This window comes from Canis aureus, chromosome 13 (genome assembly GCF_053574225.1).
Source record: "Canis aureus isolate CA01 chromosome 13, VMU_Caureus_v.1.0, whole genome shotgun sequence".
In the NCBI taxonomy this organism is placed as follows: Eukaryota; Metazoa; Chordata; class Mammalia; order Carnivora; family Canidae; genus Canis; species Canis aureus.
In genome coordinates this window covers 56,218,075-56,239,589 of record NC_135623.1, presented here as the reverse complement: position 1 = coordinate 56,239,589, position 21,515 = coordinate 56,218,075, and the positions used below count along the sequence as shown (strand labels likewise).

The window sequence follows — 21,515 nt, the reverse complement described above, 5'->3', positions numbered from 1 at the left end:
AGACTAATTCTAGCAAGATCTCAAAGTTAAGCGAGAAATCCATTCCAGACTCATTCCCCGTCCACGGCACGCCGACGCCGCAAACCCCAATGTTTGGCCCGCTGTCAGGACCCTCACACTCCCGGATTCAACTCATTTATTTGTAGGCGATCGCGTCACACTCAATGCGTCAGGAGTCAGCGCTGCGTGAGGGGACAGGACCATGTCTCATTCTATGAGCTTAGAGATTTTGAAAGTTGAGAGGAGGGTGTCACTTTGGGAATCTGAAAGAAGCTGGGGAGTTCATCTGAACAACTCCGTTAAAGGAGAGTCTTCTTCCCTGAGGCAAGCTTCCTGCACGTCAAAGCCTCACGAACATCACAGACCTCTGAAAGCATCAAGCGTGGCTAATTTGATAACCGGATGTGGTGGGATCAAGTTCCCCTGGACACACACCTGGCGGCCACTGCCATGAAGCAGTCTGCAGCTGGGACAAAGCACAAGGTATGAGTGACCCCCACCAGAACGTGTGGGTCAGGGAAGGCCGGGGAGGCCGGTCAGCATCTGTGCCCTCAGCTCCACACCCTGGGCAGGACAGCCTCAGGCACTTGAGCCTTGTGACCCTGGCCGACCACTCCGGGCATCTAGTTTCAGCTGCCTGGTATGAAAACAAAGCCAACAGGACCTTTCTTGCCCATTTCACAGAGCTGTTTGAAAACACAATTGGGAAAGCACTGAACAAACTGAAAAACAGAAATGAAGAGCACCGAGCGTGGAGTGTAATGTAAAGAGACTCAAGGCACCTTCTGTCTACAGATTGCAAAAATGGCCATAATTCTTAGAGTTCTTCCCATCGAGAGGTGGACAGTGTCCGCCACCTTGAACCTGGGCTGGCCCAATGACCTGCTTTGGCCAAAAGAATGTGGCAAAATTGACCTGATTTGGGTCCCAAGACAGAGCCTCAAAAGATCTGGTACAGTCCTGCTCTCACTCATGCAACCCCACAGCCAGGAGGCTGACAAGCCAGGGCTAACCTCCTGGCTAAGAGGAAGTACAGACTCCCACCATCCCCATCACCCCAGCCGGCTACCACCCATGTGTGAGGCCATCTCAGTCACCCACCGACAGCAACACACAGTGCAGCCAAAATCCACCAAGCCTGCGCCTGATCAGAACACCCGGATAACCATGCACGCACACCCATGGGCACTCATAAATGGCTTTCTTTGGGCCCCTGAGTTACTGGTTAGTTATGCACCAAGGCTAAGCTAACTCTCCCAGGGTAAGTGACAGCAGTCATTCCAGGTTCAGGAGTAACACAGCTAACAGACCAGCTGTCTACGAGCTAGAAGAGGCCATGTGGGGCCCACGGCCCACTTCTCCACAGGGATGGGGGTGGGGGACACTCCCCCGCCATGAATCGCCTGGCCTGGCGGGCTCTTCTCAGGGCCAAAGCTTAAAGCCTGCCCCCTCACTTCCCAGTGGCACAGGCACACCTTTCTTGCAGAAATCTGCCTTGCAGTGCCCCAAAGGCTCTTCACAGCCAGAAAGGACTTGAGATGGAAAACAAATCCCTCATTTAAAAGTCAAGGAACAGGAGGCCCATTGAGGCCCAGTGACCAAGATCAAACAGCTACACAGAGACAAGGTCAAGCCATCAGAGTTCTGGGATCTTTTTAGCTTCCTATCAGGTTTAAAACTTGCCCTGAGTTCTATTCCTGCCTCTCACTCTCAATCTTGTCTCTGACCACATGCCTTTAGCATGGGACCAAGAGCCCCACACTCCCCACTGCTCGCCTGCCACAAGGCCGATTTTTCTGTATGGAGACACGCAAAGGCTAGCACAATATGGGGCATTCCCTAGGTTGCGCTCACCGTGGCCTAGATCATGGCTCAAAGACACTAGTCACCAAGGCCAGCTGGCCCGAATTTACATGAGGCAAAGCGAGGTGCTCCCAAGGCCTGGCCAGCCTGCAGGAGGACCATCCGGGGCTCTCCCGCTCTGCGTGGACCACCACCCTCCCCCAGCCCGGCACCTCCAGAGTTGACAAAAAGGCACGCTCAGAAATTTTAAGCTGAGCATAAACCAAACTTCTCCCAGTCCAAATGAATAGGTTTTACCTTCTAGAGCCCTCAAGCACATTTATTTAGGGCCTGGAGTCTCTGAAAACATAATAAGGAGAACGGATGCCCTCCTCAGGGTAAGACTGACCAAAATATGGTTCAGAGTGTGCACGTAATGCCTCTTCCTGGCCTCTTCCTGGCCAGTTATTTATTCAAGACGAACAGCAACACAACAGCACTCCCTCCCTGAACCACTGTCAGGCAGGGCAACAAATGCCCTACTAAGCCCTCCCAGCTGGGAACAGGCCAGGCCAGCAGGGAGACCTTTCTTTCAGAAACCTTTAGTTTCAGAAACTAAGAGGAAGCCCCTCCCGTAGCTTGGGGTAACATGAGAATGTATTTAGATGCTTCTAGGGCCCAGGAGCCAGCACGGCATCTATGAACCCGAATCAGGAAGGAGGCTGGGGAAGTGGCGAGGCAGTGGGAGAACCGACCCAGGGGAGACAGTCACGGGCTTACCTTTGGTTAGTGCCTCAGGGCTCAAGTCGGACGTGTCCACTCGCAAGAGCAGGTATTGCTGGGCTTGTATGAGGAGCCCTGGGAAGTCTCTCTCCACAGAAGCAAACTGCTCGATCTTGTTTTTCACCGACGCGAGGACCTGTCAGAAACCACACTCCATGACGTTAAGGCTTCACAATGGAATTCCACCCTCAGTTATCAGTATCTCTTTCAGGTACAGCCCTCGTTGCAGGAACTTTTATGATACTAGGCATCCGCTTGTTTTTGACTCCCCGGGTGTTCGTGGTAGGGCACCCTTGAAACATCCAACTGAATGAAGCTTTGCAATTTGTCTAGAATATTTGTCTAGAATAATCTACACAACTAGCATAATAGGACGGGAAAAGAGAGCAAGTGAATTAGAACAGAGGGAAAATTTGAAAAAACAACCAAACAACAAAGAAGAGAGAAGCAGCCGTGCTGCTGAGCACCCATACCGACAGGTAGGATATGGGCTCAGCAAACGTACCTGATACAGAGAACGGACACTTGGCTGGAAGACCATGTTCGTGTTGAGCAGAAAGGAGCGCAGGAGGGGCTGGGGATAGCTGGCTAGCTGAGTAATGATCCCAATAAGCAGCAAATTAACATGTAGAGAGTTCTCCAGCATGTTCTCCAGCTTTGACAGGACCACGCTGATGAAGGGGCCTGCAGGAAGAGCACAAGGCTTCAGGGCTGGCTCAGCACAGGGGTCATCGTTCCTTGGGAACTACGGAGCCGCTGGAGCCACAGCTCCCAGGCCGGCCAGGCGCAAATCAAACACAGCCACAGCCAGGAGCGCCAGGTCCTCTTCTCCCGACTCAAACCAGAACGCAAAAGGAACCACCACCAACAAAAGAAAGCAGAAATACGTGCATGGGACCTAATATTTTGACTCCATGAGCAGTTCTGATCCTCTGGAAATTCTCACAGCCCTTGAAAAAGGTCAGAGGACAAACAATTTAATTTTAAAAATTAAGATCTACTTCTCCATACTGCTACTGTATTTCCTGGGACTGCCAGGGCTCAAAAACATGGGGTTCCCCACCCCAGGAAGGTGTATAACCGGGGTGCTTCCTGCAAACACCAGAGACCATTGTAAATTTTAGTAACAAAAAAATCCTTTGTGTTAGTGAACACCAAACAAGTACAAACTATGTTTAGCGAGTAGCAACACTGTAGACAGGGAGCGTCTACCCCCATGGGCACCAGCAGGAAGATGCTGTCATTCCTCAAAAATCACAGTGTGGAAGGACCAGAGGAAGAGGAAAAAGAGGGGCGAATGAAGTCTGGGCTGTCACTTTAGTGGATTTAGGGCCGTACAGTTTGAGGTGTCATAGGTTCCTCAAGAAAAAAATCTATAGAACTACAAGTCACTCGTAGATAATTAGGCAAAAATTTGGATCACTAGATATGCTTTGTGCTGGAATTCCCTGAAGACAGTGAAAATCCAGAACATTAATCTGGCATTCATAAAATTACCTGAAGACGTTCTCCATGTTTACCATAAAAGTCGCCCAATAGGCAAAATGAATGAGAATTCTGTATTTCCCCCAGGGGAGCTACTGATGCTGCCTCGAAACCACGGCATATTTATAACAAAAGCACATAACCCTTGATGAATAAGCGTGGCTTGTGAAGATGTCACCAACAGTCATAGGAGTTTAACAAAAACATGCTTTACCGCAAGACGCTTCATTCAGAAGCCTCAGTGGCGTAGGAGAGTAAAACCCTTCACAAGGGAACAGAAGCCATCCGCGAGAAACGTGATGGGCGCAGACCCTTCACCCACGCAAGCAAGCGATGGACGACGGTGCTATTCCCGTTGCTGGCGCGACAGAGGATGTTCCCATGGGGGCCTTGAAGACAAAGGCTCCACGCCGTCGCGTGTTTAGATTAGCCTCAACTTCCCCACGTCTGGGCTGCGGACAGAGCGCCTCAGTTCACTTCGCAGAGCGCGCGTGGGTACTCCACGACCTCCCCGCAGAGAGCCTTCCCAGAGGCCCTACTCACAAACCACAGCTGGCAGAGTCTGTCAGACACATTCAGAAACTGGGTTAGGATCCCACGTGGAAAGCAACGTAATGGGGCTTCATCAAGGACCCAGGAATGTGTCTGGTAACTCCTCCTGAGGCATCACAGCGCACGTCTAGCTGGCCCGGCAGATGTGCCAGGAGAAGGCGGCTCCCTCGTAGGCCTCACCTGCAGTTCCTAGCTCAGCAGCTACTTCCCTCCACAAGGAGCAAAGACAGGGGAGTTAAGTCACTTTAGGTGGGCAGACTCCCCTCGAAACACAGGATCGTAACGCTAGCCCACAGCTGCCCTCCCCGGCCAGATGCTCTAGGGCCTGCCCGGCCATCCTGTGCACCTGAAGGCTCCTGGGCACCCGAGCCAGGGCGGCCCAGCGACAGCCCACGGCTGCTTCAGGAAGGGAAGGCCAAGGAGCCCTGACCTGTGGAGCGAGCGGCGTCGCCAGCTCCCTCGAATGACGCAACATTAGGTCAAGGCCGGCGACCGGTGATCCACTAATGGCGTCAACTCCAACACCTTAGGAATATACAACAAGAAACACGTATTGAACCCTTTCAAATTCCTCTTTTACTCTTAGTTGGTCTCTGGCATTTAAAAAAAAAAACTGCTTAGCAACAAACAGTTGCTAGGGGAAACTCATAAGTAGCTGAAGACCAGAAAAAAACTCAGCTGCCATTCAGAGCCACAGGTGTCCAGGGCGCGAGAGCGTATTTCTCCTTCCTCTCTTCTTGGGGACAGGCCGACTCCGCACTCAGAGAGTAGGAATTTCTCAGATTAACTAAGACAATGTGTCATGCTCTTCTCTCCCAGCCACTTCCCCTGCCTCAGTCTACCCGCCCGCTCCTCCTGAGTTTCCGGACTCCTTCCTGACTCCAAGAACGAACTGCCGTCAGTCGGGTGCCTCAGCTCCAGGCCGGTCCCGCCTGCAATCCCCTCCTGACCGGTGACCTTCCCCTCCGCCTCCCCGCCAGCTCTGCCTCCGTGTCCCATCGTTGTGTCTGGGCTCTGGCGACAGTCTTTCTATTTTAGCAAAGACTAAAATGATTTTTAATTTTCTTCCAACAGTACAGAAGTGCAAGATAAAGAACAGGCTGCCTCCCGGGGGGCAACCCCCCTTGACTGACTCGGGTGCATCTTCCAGAAGCGCTTTACATACGTAACAAAACAGTAAGGGGATCGTCGTTAAAGGCAATCACTAATCACCTACCACGTGCCTGGCAATGTTCTAAGTGTTCGACGCTTTTCACGTGTCACGGGACTTGGCTGTTCCACAGGGCCCTGCGGCCATCGTTACTTCTCCCCCCTTCACAGGGAGGCGGGGCGCTAAGTCGCAGCCACGGTGGAGCCCGTCTGTTTCCAGTGCTGCTTTTCTCACCCAACACAATGTCCTGCCTCCGTGTGTGTGTGTGTGTGTGTGTGTGTCCGTGTCCCGGTTGGTTTTCTCGTGGGCTGTTTTTGTTGTCGTTTTGCCCAGCGTTCTCCACACAGCGTGAAGAGCTGCCTCCCTCACCTCAAGGCCCGAAGCTACTCCATCGCCTTGGGCGCGCCCTCAGCAAAAGGGCCTCCCACTCCCGGACACCTGGGTTGTTTCCAACCTTTCTCTATCGTAAACACCACGGCGGTGAACATCTTGGCGCCTCCCGGTACGCGGGTGGGAATACAGCCGGCGAAGCGTTCCCGGGAACGGGATGACAGCGAGAGAGGTTGCTCTCGGGGCAGCGGCCTGCCCCCGCCGAGCTCTCCCCGCGCCCCTCCAGGCTGGCCTTTCGAACACAGAACCCCCCCCATCGCCTGCCAACCAAACACTCCGGGGGTTTCTTCAGCGCCAGCAACACAAGGCTCCTGTTCCTCAGCTTAACCCAAGGCCGCCCCCCACCCCCACCCCCAGAAGGTGGCACCAGGCAAGCTCTCTGGCTCCCCCCTCAAACACTCCACTGCCTCACAGGACTGGTGCCCTGTCTCTCTCTCTCTCTCTCTCACACACACACACACACACACACACACACACACACGTGCTGTCAGGCTTCTTTGCCTTCTGCCTGTTGTTTCCTCGGCCTGGGCCGCCCTTCTCGGCCACTTACCTGGTGGCTTCCGCCACCGTCTGTGCCCCTCCCGCTCCCCCTGCCGGGCCGCGCCATGCAATCACTAAGTGAGCACAACTCTGTTGATGTCTCCCCCGAAAGTCGGAATTCCTTCCTTTTTCTGCCCTTAGTATCTGGCCTAGAACCTATCAAAAATTAGGAGATCAAGCAAACGTTACCAAAGGCACAAACGACGTTAATTAGATCAACGAAATGGAATGCTTGGGTTCTGCCGCGAAGCAGATGCATTCAGTGGAAGCAGGATTCCACGGGGAGACGAAGTCAAGCCGACCACTTCAGAACACACAAGTTTGGAAACTACCAGGTCTATATACACAGAAAGAGGAAAATGTTTCCTGAAGCCGGGTACAAATTTCAAAGGAAGGGAAAAAAGCAAGGTTTTACTTAAAATTACCTATATGTATCAAAAAACTCAATGTTACATTTTGTTGGTTCTCAGGTGTATCTTATGCAAAATACTGATATTATTAAATAAGGTGCTGTGTTGGCATTTACTTCTTGCCCTAAGCTATACTTTGTTTCCTCAATCTACATATTTCCCAGGGATGAAGCTCCTTTACAAGAAAGCTGGCATTCTAAAGAACCACCGCATCAGCCCTGGGTGGCCTCCCATCCAGGAAAACCCTGCAAAGTTGGGATTTCCAGCTGGTCAGAGTCAACGGGGCAGGCCCCAGGCCAAACGGGGGGTGCGTGCCAGGTTACTGGTGCTTTCCCTCCACTGAGCTCTCTGGCCCTCCTGCAAGGCAGCCGGGGCCCTCGTGCTCCCTCCCCTCCCCTCCCCTTATCACCTGGGAAAATTTGAGATTATCTAATCCTTACTTATGATTGACTGACTGATTGAATTTTAATTAAAACCCATTCACACTGAAACGTTACCTCAACTAGAACCTCAAGCCTTTTAATTGTGGAATTAAAAGCTTTCTCCCTCTTTAAATAAATTGTCAGGCATCAGTAAATAGCTGAATAAATCCTGGAGGAGGGTGGAAGAGCTACTTGAAATCACATTAAGCCAACCGGGCTGGACCAGGAGATAATGTGGTTTCTTCTATTTCGGGTGACCCCAAGCAGGTGGAGTGTGGCCTAGACTCCCCACACTGCGCCCTGTCTGCCAGAGAAGGGCAAGGCTCAGCTGAGGCTGTGGGAGTGGGGCGGTGGGGGGCTGCCCATAGTAACAGCGCGCACGCGCGCACACACACACATACACACACACACCCCACGCCCAGTATTTCGCTCGGTCCTCACAGAGGCAAGCGACAGTGGAGGACCTCACAGCTGGACGTGCTAGAGCCAGGATGCCCCCACCCCCCCAGGCCTGACTCAAGGACCCTCTGTGAAGCCAGCTCCTAATGGGCCCTCCCCTTGCTGCCTGAACACAGTTCAGGGGTCCCAGCCCAGCCTCCCCTGACTTTGACCAGCACCCTGTGCCAGTTTCCTCTACCACAACTGACAGATTCCAATTTTACTGGCCAATATTCATTGATATTTTCTACCATAATTCCTCAACTCCATCCACTTATGTAATATCCCATCCTCCCCCTTTGGCTCTTACAGGATTTCTACCTGTTTAGGGGTGTATCCCTGGGGCACACCCATTCTCTGGCAGAGTTACATGTTTACGTGGGTCTATTCTACTCCTTTGCGGATAAAGATTCTGTAATTATCTGAACCAAGCTCCCAAGCAAAGGCGTAACTAACGCCAGGGGCCTCTGCTGTGCGTGCATACACAGCTATATCTATGCATCGGCCATTCTGAGCACCCACCGTGCGCTCCATTCACCGTTCAGCTGCTGGGGAAGAGCAGAGAACAATCCAACGCCGGTGCCCTCGTGGAGCATATGTTCTCATGGGGGAAACCATCATTTTTTTCAATACACTTAAAAACACATGCTATGGAGAAAAAGTAATTAGACTAAAGGAAATGAGGCTATTAAATAATGAGTGGATTTTTTGGTGTGGTTTCATCAGCCCTATTATTTTATCACACACGTAGCAAAGGAAGTAGTCAGCTGTGAAATGTATCCTCTGATTGGCTGGGAAAAAAAAAAAGACTGCTAAAACAAAAACAAAAAATAAAATAAAGACTGCTAGAATGACAAGATAAAATGAAAAATGAAACCACTCCTCTCTGCTCTTTACAAAAACACTTTTGCCCGTCTGCTAGCACACTGGCAATGCTCCTTACCTCCACCTACCTCACTCTCCTGCACATACTTTCAAGAGCAGAAATCAGAAAGCAGTTCAAGACCATCACCTGTGAACGGGGTGCTCTGAGTCCTCACGGGATGGTGCCTGGCAAAGGCAGTCTCATCTCTCGCCCCAAACGGGGATGGCACGGTGTCCGCGGTCGGGGTTTCTGCTATAAACGAATCAAAGTCGTCCTCCTCCTCTTCGGGGGCCTTCCTCCCCGGCTCTGCCTCCTTTTCTCCTTCACTCTCTTCTTCCTTTCCTCCTTGCTCTTCCGGAAGATGCAAGACATCGGCTGAGGGGAAGCTCTGTTCTATGAAGCCCTCGGTGCCAGAATCCAGCTCTTTGATGATCTGGTCATACTGGGCGATAAAATCCTCACCCCCTGGGTTACCGACCACCACGTCTGACTTGTGTTCTTCCTCAGAGAGGGAAGGTGCTAGCTCACAGCTTGATCCTAGGGCTACTTCTGGCTCATCTTCTTGGTGGGGTTCCTCGGCCACATTTTCAAACAGGCACGAGCTGCCCCTATCCTGTTCCTCCTCTGAGTCGGTTTCTGACTGAGGGCTGCTGGGCAGGGGGCCGTTGCTCAGGGGGGGGCCCCGAATCTCGGCCGGGGCGGAGGGCCCTGCACTTCCGTCCTGGGAGCTCCTGGCATCCTCCGAGTCCTTCTCAGCACACAGCCTGTACACCATCACGTCATCCTGAAAGTCAGACTCTTCAATGTAGGACCCTTTAAAGAGCAGGATGGCGTTCTTCTTCATCTCTTGGATGTGTTTGGGGGGATCAACTGGTGCGGGTGGGCCCGAATTCTCCAGATCATCGTAAGGCCCCGGGGAGCCCACGTCTGCCCCCGAGGAGATGCCTGTGTCATAGCTGTCATCCCACTCCAGCTCTGTCTGGTTCTTCTCCTTTCTTGAAGCCAGCACAGGGCCTGTCTTGCTGGGGAGCTGCTGCGGGAACCCGAGCACAGGACAGGCCGAGTGGACAGCACTGTCCTCTGTCAGACTCTGGAGAAATGTCTCGGGGTCGGGGGAGTCTCCGTCATACAGGGCAGACCAGACTCGGCAGTCCCTCATGCAGCGGAGGATGTTGGTGTGGGCCTCCCACAGGTACTGCAGGTAGCTGATGTCCAGGGCTTTGCCATACTCCACGATGCAGGCCGACGGGGAGAACGCCTCCGGCAGGGGCTGCTCCATGGTCCCTGCCACCGGAAGCAGAAATGAGTCAGAATGAGCCCCTTTCTAACCCTTACAAGGGGTGAGGGAGGGGACAAATGTGGTGGACACGGATGTGACACACTGGGGTGCTAAGAATTTGTCTCCCCAGCTACTTTGGTTCTAATCATTTCTGATTAAATGATCTCTGAATAATAATATTTTTTTAAAAAAGGTTAGATTTTAAGAAGGAACTCTAGGGGGTGCCTGGGTAGCTCAGTGGGTTAGACTGACTAGTGGGTCAGACTAGATTTCAACTCAAGTCCTGCTCCCAGGTCCCAGGATCTGCTTGAGGGTCTCTCTCTCTTGATCTCCCTCTGCCTTTCCCCCTGACCTGCTCATGCTCTCTCTAAATAAATAAATAATCTTAAAAAAGGGGGGGGGGGATGCTAAGAACAGAAACTCTACCCTCATAGAAGGAATGGAACCATAGCCAGAGGAGCCCTAGAACGCCACCATTTCTTAAACAGAGATCTTCTACGGCAGGTGTTTAATCAACACGATCTAACTACTCCTCCCAGCAGCCCTAAATGGCAGATAGCATCTTCTCGGTTTACAGACAAAGAAATTGAGGCTCAGAGACAAAAGATTACCCAATTGGTCAATGGCAGAGCCACAACCGGAGCACAGGCTATCTGCTGTCAACCTCTTCTTACTTCATTCAGTGCCACACCTTTGCAAGCCTCTTTGTATCTTCCTCATCTCAATTTCTACCAGGCCAGGCCAGAACTGGAGATTGCATCACCTGCCTATGCAACCGTCCCTCCACTAGGGCACCTGTCCCCTGTAAGGCAACCCCTATGGTACCCAGGTAGAGACAGGATAACGTTGTTTGGGGGGAGATAGCAGAATATGGACTGGAAACCCCAGGGTCGGTCCCAGGGCCACGCTCTTTCCTAGTGGCCCTAGAGCAGAAGAGTGGAAAGAATGTGGAATTTGGGATCAGAGGACCTTTACCAGAGCTGTGTAACCCTGAACAAGTCAATTCCTCTGAGGACATTTCCTCGCCTGTAAAACAGAAATACTACTTTCTTCAGAGGATTACATGTAATAACGGGGAAAGAACGTGGCACGTTGCGGGCACTGGGCAATCATTTATTCAACTTAAATTTTGAATTCTGCAGCAAGGTCAGCCCTAGAATCATTCTTGGAACAACTTTCTCAGTAAATAAAAAAGACATCAATTTTCAAAGAGGTTCTGAAAAAATCACTCTTGGTAGGAAAACAGAACATAGCCAGAGCGGTTTACCTAATAGGAAAGTATTTTTAAAATAAAACATGTTCTCCTGCCACATAAATTATTAATTTCCATGATACACTATATCTTTAAAGAATCAACACAACAACCTTAATTTCTAGCAATTACATTTACATCAGACACCCTGATATTTTCTTAGTCAAGAAACCCAGCTCTTAGACAAAATATACTTTATCTAACAGGATGGTACCTGGATAGACAGAATGACATCGTTTGGGAAGAGCTATCAGAATCTGCATAGGAAATCCCGGGGTCAGTCCCAGGGCTAGACTCTTTCCTAGTGGTCACAGGTCAACCAGAAGCTCCCTGGGGTGAAACAGCCTTCTGACCACCAAAGATGAACAAACGCCCCCTGTTCAGCTGCCTGCCAGAGGGCCACGGCTGATATAGGGGACCATTTACATTCTACTTGTGTAAGATCAACTGTAGCTGGCAAACGGCACAAGCACTCTGACACCTATTAAAAAAAAAACAAAAACAAACAAAAACAAACCCAGAATATTTATTTTTTAAAAAATCCTCAGTAGGCCAATCAAATGAATCAGATCCTGCTGCCCTACCACAAATTTCAAGTTTCACCAAGATATATTATCGGCAGGCAAGCATCCACAGATGAGTCATTTCAGAAATTAAAGTAAGGGCCAATCCTGTCCTCGCTATAACCACCTCCACACCCCCACCCCCATTTTGCTTAAAAAGACACGCTGGGGGGCAGCCCGCAGCCCGGGGGGCTCAGCGGTTTAGCGCCGCCTTCGGCCCAGGGCATGATCCTGGAGACCCGGGATTGAGTCCCACGTCGGGTTCCCTGCATGGAGCCTGCTTCTCTCTCTCTCCTTTCTCTCTTTCTCTCCCTGTGTCTCTCATGAATAAATAAATAAAAATCTTTAAAAAAAAAAAGACACACTGGTGCGCGTTTTCACATAGGTACTCCGAGAGAGCCTACTTAAAAATAAGGGTCCGGGCACACAGCCGGGTGACTGGTGGGCATTTTACTACACGGGGCACAAAGCGTCCGAAACCCCTGACGAGGCAGGAGACGACCGCCACCCCGCCACCCCGCCACCCCTACGAGAAATGGGATGCCCGACGTTAGTCCCTGTCTGCCCGAGGAGACCCGGAGCCCAGGAGGGACGGCCTCTGCCCTCCCTGCGCCCGTGACCCGCTAGCCAGTCCCTTCACCTGAACCGCCGTGCGTGCACTTTGACCAGAGGATATAATCCCTCTCTTGGCTGCCGAGCGTCAGGGTGATCCCGCTGGAGCAGCAGACGGGGGTCAGGGCCAGCAGCTTGGCCGCGGACACGGAGTAGCAGTCCCTCTCCTTCACGGCCCACCTCTGGCTCAGCATCATGTGGTTGCAGGGGATCAGGTACCTGGAAGGACGGCAGGGCTTCACCCTTCACCCTAACACCCGTCAGGGGGTCGGGGCCCTTCTTCGGCGCCTCCTCCCTGCCTCTGCCTCCCGGGGCTTGTTCCCCGCTCCCCGCCTCACGCGGCCTCGTCATCCCAGAAAGCCCTGCTTCAGCGTCACGCTCCCGGCCCCTGCCGAGGCAGTGCCACCCAGGGCCACCGTTACCCCCGCGTCTGCCTCCTCCGCAGGCCGAGCTCCACAGCAGGCCCCCCGGGAGCACCTTCGGTCTGGGCGCCCAGAGACGCCGCAGAGACCTGCCCCGGCGCCAACCTCCCGGCCTCACAGCTGCCCGGGGGGGGCACGTGGTGGCTACAGGCGCCCCGGCCGCCACTGCCCACGCGGGGTCAGGGACAGTGGGGGGACAGTGCTCCAGACGCCGGCAGGGGGCCCTCCAGTGCAACCTCGGTGCTGACTCTATTTACCTGGAGATACCGGGTGGTCCCACAGGTTAAGGGTTCAGCGCCACGGGACCGTCCCCCCACGTGCGCACGCTTCAGAGGACAACCGCAAGCCCGGGTTATCACCTGTACTTCTACCTGCTGCAAATCGGAGGATCCAACAACCTCCCTGGCTATCAATTAATATGCTGCAGTGGCTCAGGGACCTCAGAGAAACCTTTTATTTATTATAAAAGGATAGAACTCAGGAAGGGTCGGGAGGGGATGCGCAGGGAAGGGTGCGGCTTGGGGAGGGCCCAGAGCTTCCGTGCTTCCTCCACGTGTGCCACTCTCCCCACAGCTCCACGTGTTCAACAACCCGGAAGGTTTCTGAACCCAACCCTTTTCGATTTTTACGGAGGCTTCACTACAGAGACACGGTTGATTAAGTCACTGGCCCCTGGTGACTGATTTAACCTCCAGCCTCTCTCCCCTCCCTGGAGGTCAGGGGAGTGGGACTGAGCTCTAACCCTCCAATCGCAGGGTTGGGTCTCCTGGCAACCAGCTTCCATCCTTGGATTTGGGTCCTAGAGTTGCCTCATTAACATACCAAACACCTTCGTTCCTCTCACCACTTAGGAAATGCCAAGGGTTTCAGGAGCTCTGTGCCAGACACAGGACGTAGACCAAATATGTGTTTATTTTATAAATCACAATATCACAGTGGCCAAGGACTCACCAAGGAGCACTGGGCCCCACTTCACACAAACCACTTTTAGTTGGTGATCAAAAATATCTTAGGATCGCTCTGAACCTAGAGACAAGAAAATGTGGGCAATCGTCCCTGACACTGCTGGGGCACGTCAGTGGGCTTCATGGGTAGAAAAACGTTGGTTTAAACGGCTTACTTTCTTAACAGGGAGCAAGGCTATACGGTTTCTTTAAACACAGATGGAACAAAGGGGATGGAAGTGTCGCACCAGGGCCAAGTGTCACGTGTGTGCAGAAGCCAATTCCAGAAGACCCAGAGCCCTTCTACGAACCACCACAATCTTCAATAAACCAGAACGTTTTTGTTTGTTTTCAGCTCCTGAGAAAGAGGCAGCGCAGATGAAACCAGCTATGACGAAGGATTCGGTGAGAAAGATAAAGGTACCACTTTCAGGGCATGTCTGGAGGCTTCGAAACAACTGCTGCACGTCCCCTGTTGCTCCACACAAGGAAAACCTACATAGACACAAATGGCTGCCCGACCACCAGAGCCTGAGTCAAGGCAGAAAAAAGACTGAATTCTTTTTGGGGTGCTTTACCCTAAAGGTCTCAATAACTTTCAAGGTATGAAATGACAAACTCGCCGCTCACCCCCTTCCATTCTCAAAAAAAAAAAAAAAAAAAAATAGGGCAGCCCTGGTGGCCCAGCGGTTTAGTGCCGCCTGCAGTCCAGGGTGTGATCCTGGAGACCCTGGATCGAGTCCCGCGTCAGGCTCCCTGCATGGAGCCTGCTTCTCCCTCTGCCTGGGTCTCTGCCTCTCTCTATCTCTCTGTGTCTCTATGAATAAATAAATAAAATCTTAAAAAAAAAAATAATAATAATAATCACGCCATTCTTCAAGGACCATCAGGGGTCCTGGCCTCCTCTCCCCTCCCCCCACCCACAGGCACACGGTCCACACACACCTGAGGCCTGAACCTGCTACGGCCAAGAGGCAACAGACCCCGCTCGTCTGATGCAATGGCCTCTACTTTCAGAAGCTGGGGTGCCTGGAAAGCAAAGGTCATAAAAAAACAAAAAAGAGAGAGAGGAAAGGAGAGGACAGTATGGAAAGGGGGGCAGGTCTGAGGTCATCCCTGGCCCAGCCTTGGGGTCTTCCATCCGAACGCTAGTAGAGAAGAAGCAGAAGCTGTAGGTAGAAGATGAAGGAGCTCCCCCTACAAGGGTCTCTGTGAGCAGAGACGCTTTGGTGACAGGCTTTGGTGACAGGGAACGATGCAGAGGAGAGAGGCTCCAGCCTGTCTGCACACAGCACAGCTCCCGCCCTGAGGGCACGGTTGGGGGGGAGGGAGCCAGCGCCAACCCCGGGGGGCCTGCCGGAGGGGGTGACAGATGGTTCGTGACCGCGGAGGGGGTGACAGATGGTTCGTGAGGGCGCGGTAGGACCCCTCCCTAAGACCAAGCTCTCAGCTGAGGGGTGGGGGTCGGGAGAAACTACTGGGTGGTGGTTGATATGAACTGTCCTGCTCCCACAGGCTGGCGGGGCCCAGGGAGACTCAGGTTATGCACGATTCACTGTCTCCTTACTCCGATCATTATTTGAAAAATAAACTGCTACCATGCTTTTGCAGACTGCAGGAACTCGGGGACCTACAGCTCAAACCAAGCACGTTCCAGTATTTAAGTTAATATACATAGGTGTCTCCTCTTTGTTTGAAGTATTTTTTAAAAAGATTTTATTTATTTATTCATGAGAGACAGACAGAGAGAGAGAGAGAGAGGCAGAGACAGAGGCAGCGGGAGAAGCAGGCCCCATGCAGGGAGCCCGTGGGACTAGATCCCGAGACCCCAGGATCACACATCAGGCTGAAGGCGGCGCTAAACCGCTGAGCCACCCACGCTGCCCTGTTTGAAGTATTTTTTAAAATGGAACACTGGATCAAACCTAATAAAGCTATTTATCAAATACCACCAGTGAGCAGCTTGAAATCAGACTAGAATAAAGAGTTACAGGGAATCTGCCACTTTGCCAACACATGTTTTCAGGAGAAACTAAGGATTTTCTTCTGAGTAACAAATAAACAGAGTTTCCCCTATAGGTTAAAGGAAAGGTTCTATCAAATTGAAAATGGGGAGTCGGTTCAGATGGATAATCTCCCCCCACCCCCGCCACCTTATATTCACAGCAGTACTTCAAGTATGCCTCGGTAAAGAAGGATTATCCCAGAGGGAAGAGGGAGAAAACCATGCATTGACCTTCTGTCTTCCCAACATTTACAGGGAAAGATTAGGAACAGAATGAACGTCAGAAGCTGCCCTAATGTCAAATATCAAAATGAAGTGGCTGTCGATTGCAGAAAAATCACTCAGGAATTTAGTAGAGGTGTTTGTCATCAAACCATCTATTAGTTTATACTACACTTACTCTGTTTGAGGGTTTTATTTAAATTCAGGAAGCAGTAAAAACAAATCAGAAACAAATCAATGTCTACTTTTAGAGATCCAGATTACTCAAAGCCATCCTACGATACAGCAGGAAACAATGATATTGTGCACTGTCCCCCCTTCTGCCATTACCTCCCCAACCAACCCTCAGTAGCCCTGGGCCTACTGTCTATTTTCCTGGATGTCACTCATCGAAGTAAATCATCATCGCTTCTGAAATTGTTCAATGACAGGTAATCAATAGGGAAGCACACATATTGCCTACTGCTACGCTGACAGGCAACACAAGGGGAACAAAGCAGTGAGGTAAGTACAATGAAGTAAGAGAGGTACTTCTAGGAGATGGTGAGAACCTCAGTAATGCACCAACAGGCAAAATTCTACAGAGCAACATCAATACATTTCAAAAGATTGTTTTTCAAAGATATTCTGACCAGATTTCTCCTATTCATCTTAACCTAGGCTGGCTTGCCTTTTGGTTTTTCTTTTTTTCTTTCTTTTTTTCCTTTTGCACACTCCTCCAGACTCCTAACTCCCATAAAGGTGGAAATGTTCCTGAAGTAGATGCGTAGCTTCTCTTGGAGCAAAACATCCTCTATCTGAACACAACATGCAATGCAATTCAAAAATCTGACAATGGACCAGGACTTCTAGGGGAAAAAAAAAAAATGCCCTAACCACAATATTCAGAAATAGCACTCAAGGTATAAAGCAATTTAAATTTTGCTTCAAGGAGCTTGTGTGGTGCAGTCAGCTAAGCATCCGACTCTTGATTGCAGCTCAGGTCATGATCTCATGGTTGTGAGAGGGAGCCCCGCGTCAGACTCAGCATGCAGCACAAAGTCTGCTTGAGATTCTCTCTCCTTCTGCCCCGCCCCCCCACAAAAAAAATAAAATAAATCTTAAAAAAAATTTTTTTTTTGCCTAAACTGGCAAGTGCCAAAAACACGGGGTGATCTGTCACTTTCCCACTTCTCGGCATCTCCTGCCTGCCTTTGGCCTGTTGTACCTCACATCCGTGGAGGCAGAGAGGCTCTCCTTGGCTTTTACCTACTAAAAGAGCCTCTCTTTTTGGGTTCCTTATTTCAACTTACATTTCCTGATACTCTGCTAACTGAAAGAAACATTATCAGTTACAAATGGATTATCACTTTGAAATATCAATATTTAAGAGTATTTGGATTGCAACAAAAATTGACATACAGTGATGATTTATCACCTAACAAAGAACTTCATTAAACGGACTCACAGAATCTTGACTGCTCTGCTGCCTCTAGAGCTACAGGTTTATCATGCACATTCGAACCACCACGGTGGCAACAACAGAAAGGATAGATCACAAGCCAGGTTTTTTACGTCCCTTCAGATAAAGTTTAAATGACTAGAAGAACAAGGATTTTTCACTGTCCTTGCTTGTGTACAGATTCTAAATCAGGAAAGACAATGTTTTCATTAGTTTAAAATGTATTTTCCAGGAAATCCTCTTCCCTTAAATTTGTATAGTACTTTACAGTGTTTAAAACATTTTTCAGGGATCCCTGGGTGGTGCAGCGGTTTGGCGCCTGCCTTTGGCCCAGGGCGCGATCCTGGAGACCCGGGATCGAATCCCACGTCGGGCTCCCGGTGCATGGAGCCTGCTTCTCCCTCTGCCTGTGTCTCTGCCTCTCTCTCTCTCTCTGTGACTATCATAAATAAATAAAAATAAAAAATAAGTAAAAATAAAATAAAAATAAAACATTTTTCACAGATAACCGCCACAACTGATTCTCCCAAACACCTTATTATGAGACAGAAACTAAAAAACCACAATAGGTCAAGTTGAGCCAGCAGTTCACTCTTGCTCCAGTGGCATATGCTACACTTTATCATATTAACTGCCATCGTCATTGGCTTGTCATATTTTTAATCTCTTTATCTCTTTTTGCTGCAAATTTAGTAACTTTTTCAATCTATCTCCTAGTTCATTAATTCTCTTTTAATCTATGTCTTACATGCTATTTACCCAAACCGTTGATTCTTCATTGAAATAGTTTTTACTTCTAAGAGCTCTGGTCAGTTCTTTAAATCTGCCTGTCATTTTTCTATGATTATTAAAATACCATATCTTTAGCAGAAAGTAACAAGTGTTGGCAAAGATATGGAGAAACTGGAGCCCTTGTGCCCTACTGTGGGCACATAAAATGGTGCATCTATCATGGAAAACAGAAAACATGTAAAATAGACTTACCATATGATTTAGCAATCCCACTTCTGGGTAAATCACCCAAAAGAACTGAAAGTGGGGTGATGAAGACAGGTATCTATACTCTTATGTTTACAGCAGCTACGAAGTAGAAGCAACCCAAAAGATCCATCGACAGATAAATGGACAAACAAAACGTGGCGTAGGGATGCCTGGTTTGCTCAGCAGTTGAGCGTGTCTGCCTACAGCTCAGGGCATGATCCTGGGTCCGAGGATCATGTCCCACATCAGGTTCCCTGCAAGGAGCCTGCTTTTCCCTCTGCCTGTGTCTCTGCCTCTGTGTATCAAGAAAGAAAAGAGAGAAGAGAAGAGAAGAGAAGAAGAGAAGAGAAGAGAAGAGAAGAGAAGAGAAGAGAAGAGAAGAAAAAAAGAAAAGAAAAGAAAAGAAAAGAAAAGAAAAGAAAAGAAAAGAAAAGAAAAGAGAAAAGGAAAGGAAAGGAAAGGAAAGGAAAGGAAAGGAAAGGAAAGGAAAGGAAAGGAAAGGAAAGGAAAGGAAAGGAAAGGAAAGGAAAGGAAAGAAAAGAAAAGAAAAGAAAAGAAAAGAAAAGAAAAGAAAAGAAAAAAAAGAAAAGGAAGGCAGGAAAGAAAGAGAAAGAAAGAAAGAAGAAAGAAAGAAAGAAAGAAAGAAAGAAAGAAAGAAAGAAAGAAAGAAAGAAAGAAAGAAAGAAAGAAAGAAAAGAAAAGAAAAAAGAAAAGAAAGAAAGAAAGAAAGAAAGAAAGAAAAGAAAAGAAAAAAGAAAAGAAAGAAAAATGAAATCTTAAAAAAAAAAAGTATGTAAACAATGGAAGTGATTCAGCCTTAAAAAGCAAGTAAATTGGGCAGCCCAGGTGGCTCAGAGATTTAGCACCACCTTCGGCCAGGGGCATGGTCCTGGAGACCCGGATCAAGTCCCACGTCAGGCTTCCTGCATGGAGCCTGCTTCTCCCTCTTCCTGTGTCTCTGCCTCTCTGTCTCTCTCTGTTTCTAATAAATAAATAAAATCTTTAAAAAAAAAAAAAAAAAGCAAGCAAATTCTGATACAGGCAACAATGTGAAGATGCTACGCTAAGAGAAATCATTCAGGCACAAACAGGGTCTGACCTCACTTAAATGAGGTACCTAGAGTAGTGAAACGTGTAGAGACAGAAAGCAGAAGAGTGGCTTCCAGGGGCCGGAGGAGGGAGAAGCCATGGTGAGTGAGTGGGTGCTGGGTACAGGGTGCTCGTGTCCCGGGAGCACCCTGGGATGGTGCACTGGCTGCACCACAGTGTGAATGTATTTAATACTACTGGACTATATGATTACGATGCTGAATTTTATGTTATCTGCATGTTCAACAATTAAAAATCATTTAAAATGTGAGGGGGAGAAGACCCTGCACTTCAGAAGAGAGAGACCAGGAAGCAGAGGCTTCCTGCGAGTCCGCCTCATACCAGACTTCCATGTACATACGTCCCCCCTCCCTTGCTCCTCTCCTGGACTGCCCCAGGCAGTGAGGTGGAATTAGAAATAAAGTATTAAATAAGGGGCCACCAGCATCATGAGAGCATCACCATCATCCTCACCAAAGGCACAAGGAAGGCACTCGGGCTGAGAGAGCCTACGAGCAGGTGGTTACGTGGGATGGGGCTTCCGTGACCCTACACAGAAGCTGTGATGTGATTACGTACCCTTCGGGTGCCCTGCCAGGAGATGACTAGTCCCTAATCACCCTGGCAATGAGTAGCCCCAACTCAGACACAAATGTCTCAACCATGAGCAGACGTCTTCCCCTTCACGTGGTCCACGCCTGGGCCTCAAAAGAAGCTAGCACGCTTCTGCGGATGGCTTGGAGCTGAATGAGCGCCGCTCTAGGAGCAGACGAAAGGTGATGAGTGTTCGCTCCCCGCGTGAAGGGCACCAGCTGCCAGCTGCAGGCCTACATCGGGCGTGGTGCTCAGAGGGGCGCAGCCCTGCACCCCCCAAGCAGGGCCAGGCTTCTGGGTTCGCTGGAAAAGACAGCGGCACCAAAGCAGCGGTGTTTAAGAATTTAACGTTTAAATATAATCAGGTTTTACCCTTGTTGGAGGCAAAGTCTAGTTTTGGCAATAAAAAAGCCTTTATCAAGTCTCCATGACGGATGATGTTCAGGCCTCCCTAAAGCATCTGTCACGTCAGCGGAGACTTGACAGGATGCTAGAGCAATCCTTTGACGATGGGATGTTCCACCTAAAATGTTCTGGCCAGACTACCGAGGCCATCTCTTCATGACTAGATTTGTCCTTTGCCTGAAGATCAGTTACTGATGACCTAACGTGAACCCTTGGAGAGTCCAAAACCTCTTCTTAAACTAAGATAATTAACAGGTGACACCCTCCCATACAACAGTAACTCCCCAAGGCCTCCGCCACGACGCCACCACTACCACCACCACTTTTCCCAGCCTGGCTTTTTTTTTTAGTCACTCCATTCGCAGGGTGCCCTCTCTGTACTGTACCCTTCCTTAAACCAGTGACTCTCAAAATTAGCCAGGCATCAGAGTCCCCTGGAGAGCTCGGCAAAACACAGCTCGCTGGGCACCTCCCACCCCCAGAGTCAGAGTCGCCACATCTGGGAGGAGACCAAGAGAGCGAGCGCATTTCTAACATGTCCCTGGATGAGGCCGGTGCTCCTGCTCCCTCCCTCGCTTCGCCACCCCCCTACTTTTCCACAGCTACCACACTGGAAATGCTGTCATTCACTTGGAATGCCATCTCCTCAGTAATTCTACTCACATCGTATCAAAACCCCAGTGGTGACCAGTCCAAGGCTCTTCCCCTTCCCCCGGTCCTTGGCTTCTCTGCCCTTATTCCCAAGGAGAGGTCAAAGGACAAGTCAGAGCAAAGGAAGGAGTGGAGGGGAGCGTGTGCCAGGCAACCCGGGTTGGCTTTTCCTCTTTGCTTCCACACCACCAGAAGGGAATGTAGGAGCACAAGCCCTAGCCAACCCTCCCTCTCTTGC

General features: G+C 50.1%; 2 protein-coding genes across 11 annotated transcripts in view; one reads left to right on the top strand and one right to left on the bottom strand.

Annotated features, from left to right (window-relative positions):
- GATB (glutamyl-tRNA amidotransferase subunit B) overlaps nt 1-7,207 on the top strand; it is a 107,499-nt gene extending 100,292 nt beyond the window's left edge. The window contains exon 13 of the mRNA XM_077846363.1: nt 5,677-7,207. Within this exon, the coding sequence (XP_077702489.1) occupies nt 5,677-5,694 (18 nt within the window). The 3' untranslated portion in view covers nt 5,695-7,207. The remainder of the gene's footprint in view (nt 1-5,676) is intronic.
- FHIP1A (FHF complex subunit HOOK interacting protein 1A) overlaps nt 1-21,515 on the bottom strand; it is a 233,731-nt gene that overhangs the window by 11,674 nt on the left and 200,542 nt on the right. For all 10 annotated transcript variants that reach the window (XR_013351016.1, XR_013351009.1, XR_013351012.1 and 7 more), the window contains 4 exons: nt 12,552-12,742; nt 8,965-10,101; nt 3,071-3,249; nt 2,563-2,701 (listed from right to left, as the gene is read on the bottom strand). Coding sequence is in view for 1 of the 10 variants with exons in the window: in XM_077846361.1 (XP_077702487.1) it covers nt 2,563-2,701; nt 3,071-3,249; nt 8,965-10,101; nt 12,552-12,742 (1,646 nt within the window). In the remaining 9 variants the exon portion in view is untranslated. The remainder of the gene's footprint in view (nt 1-2,562; nt 2,702-3,070; nt 3,250-8,964; nt 10,102-12,551; nt 12,743-21,515) is intronic.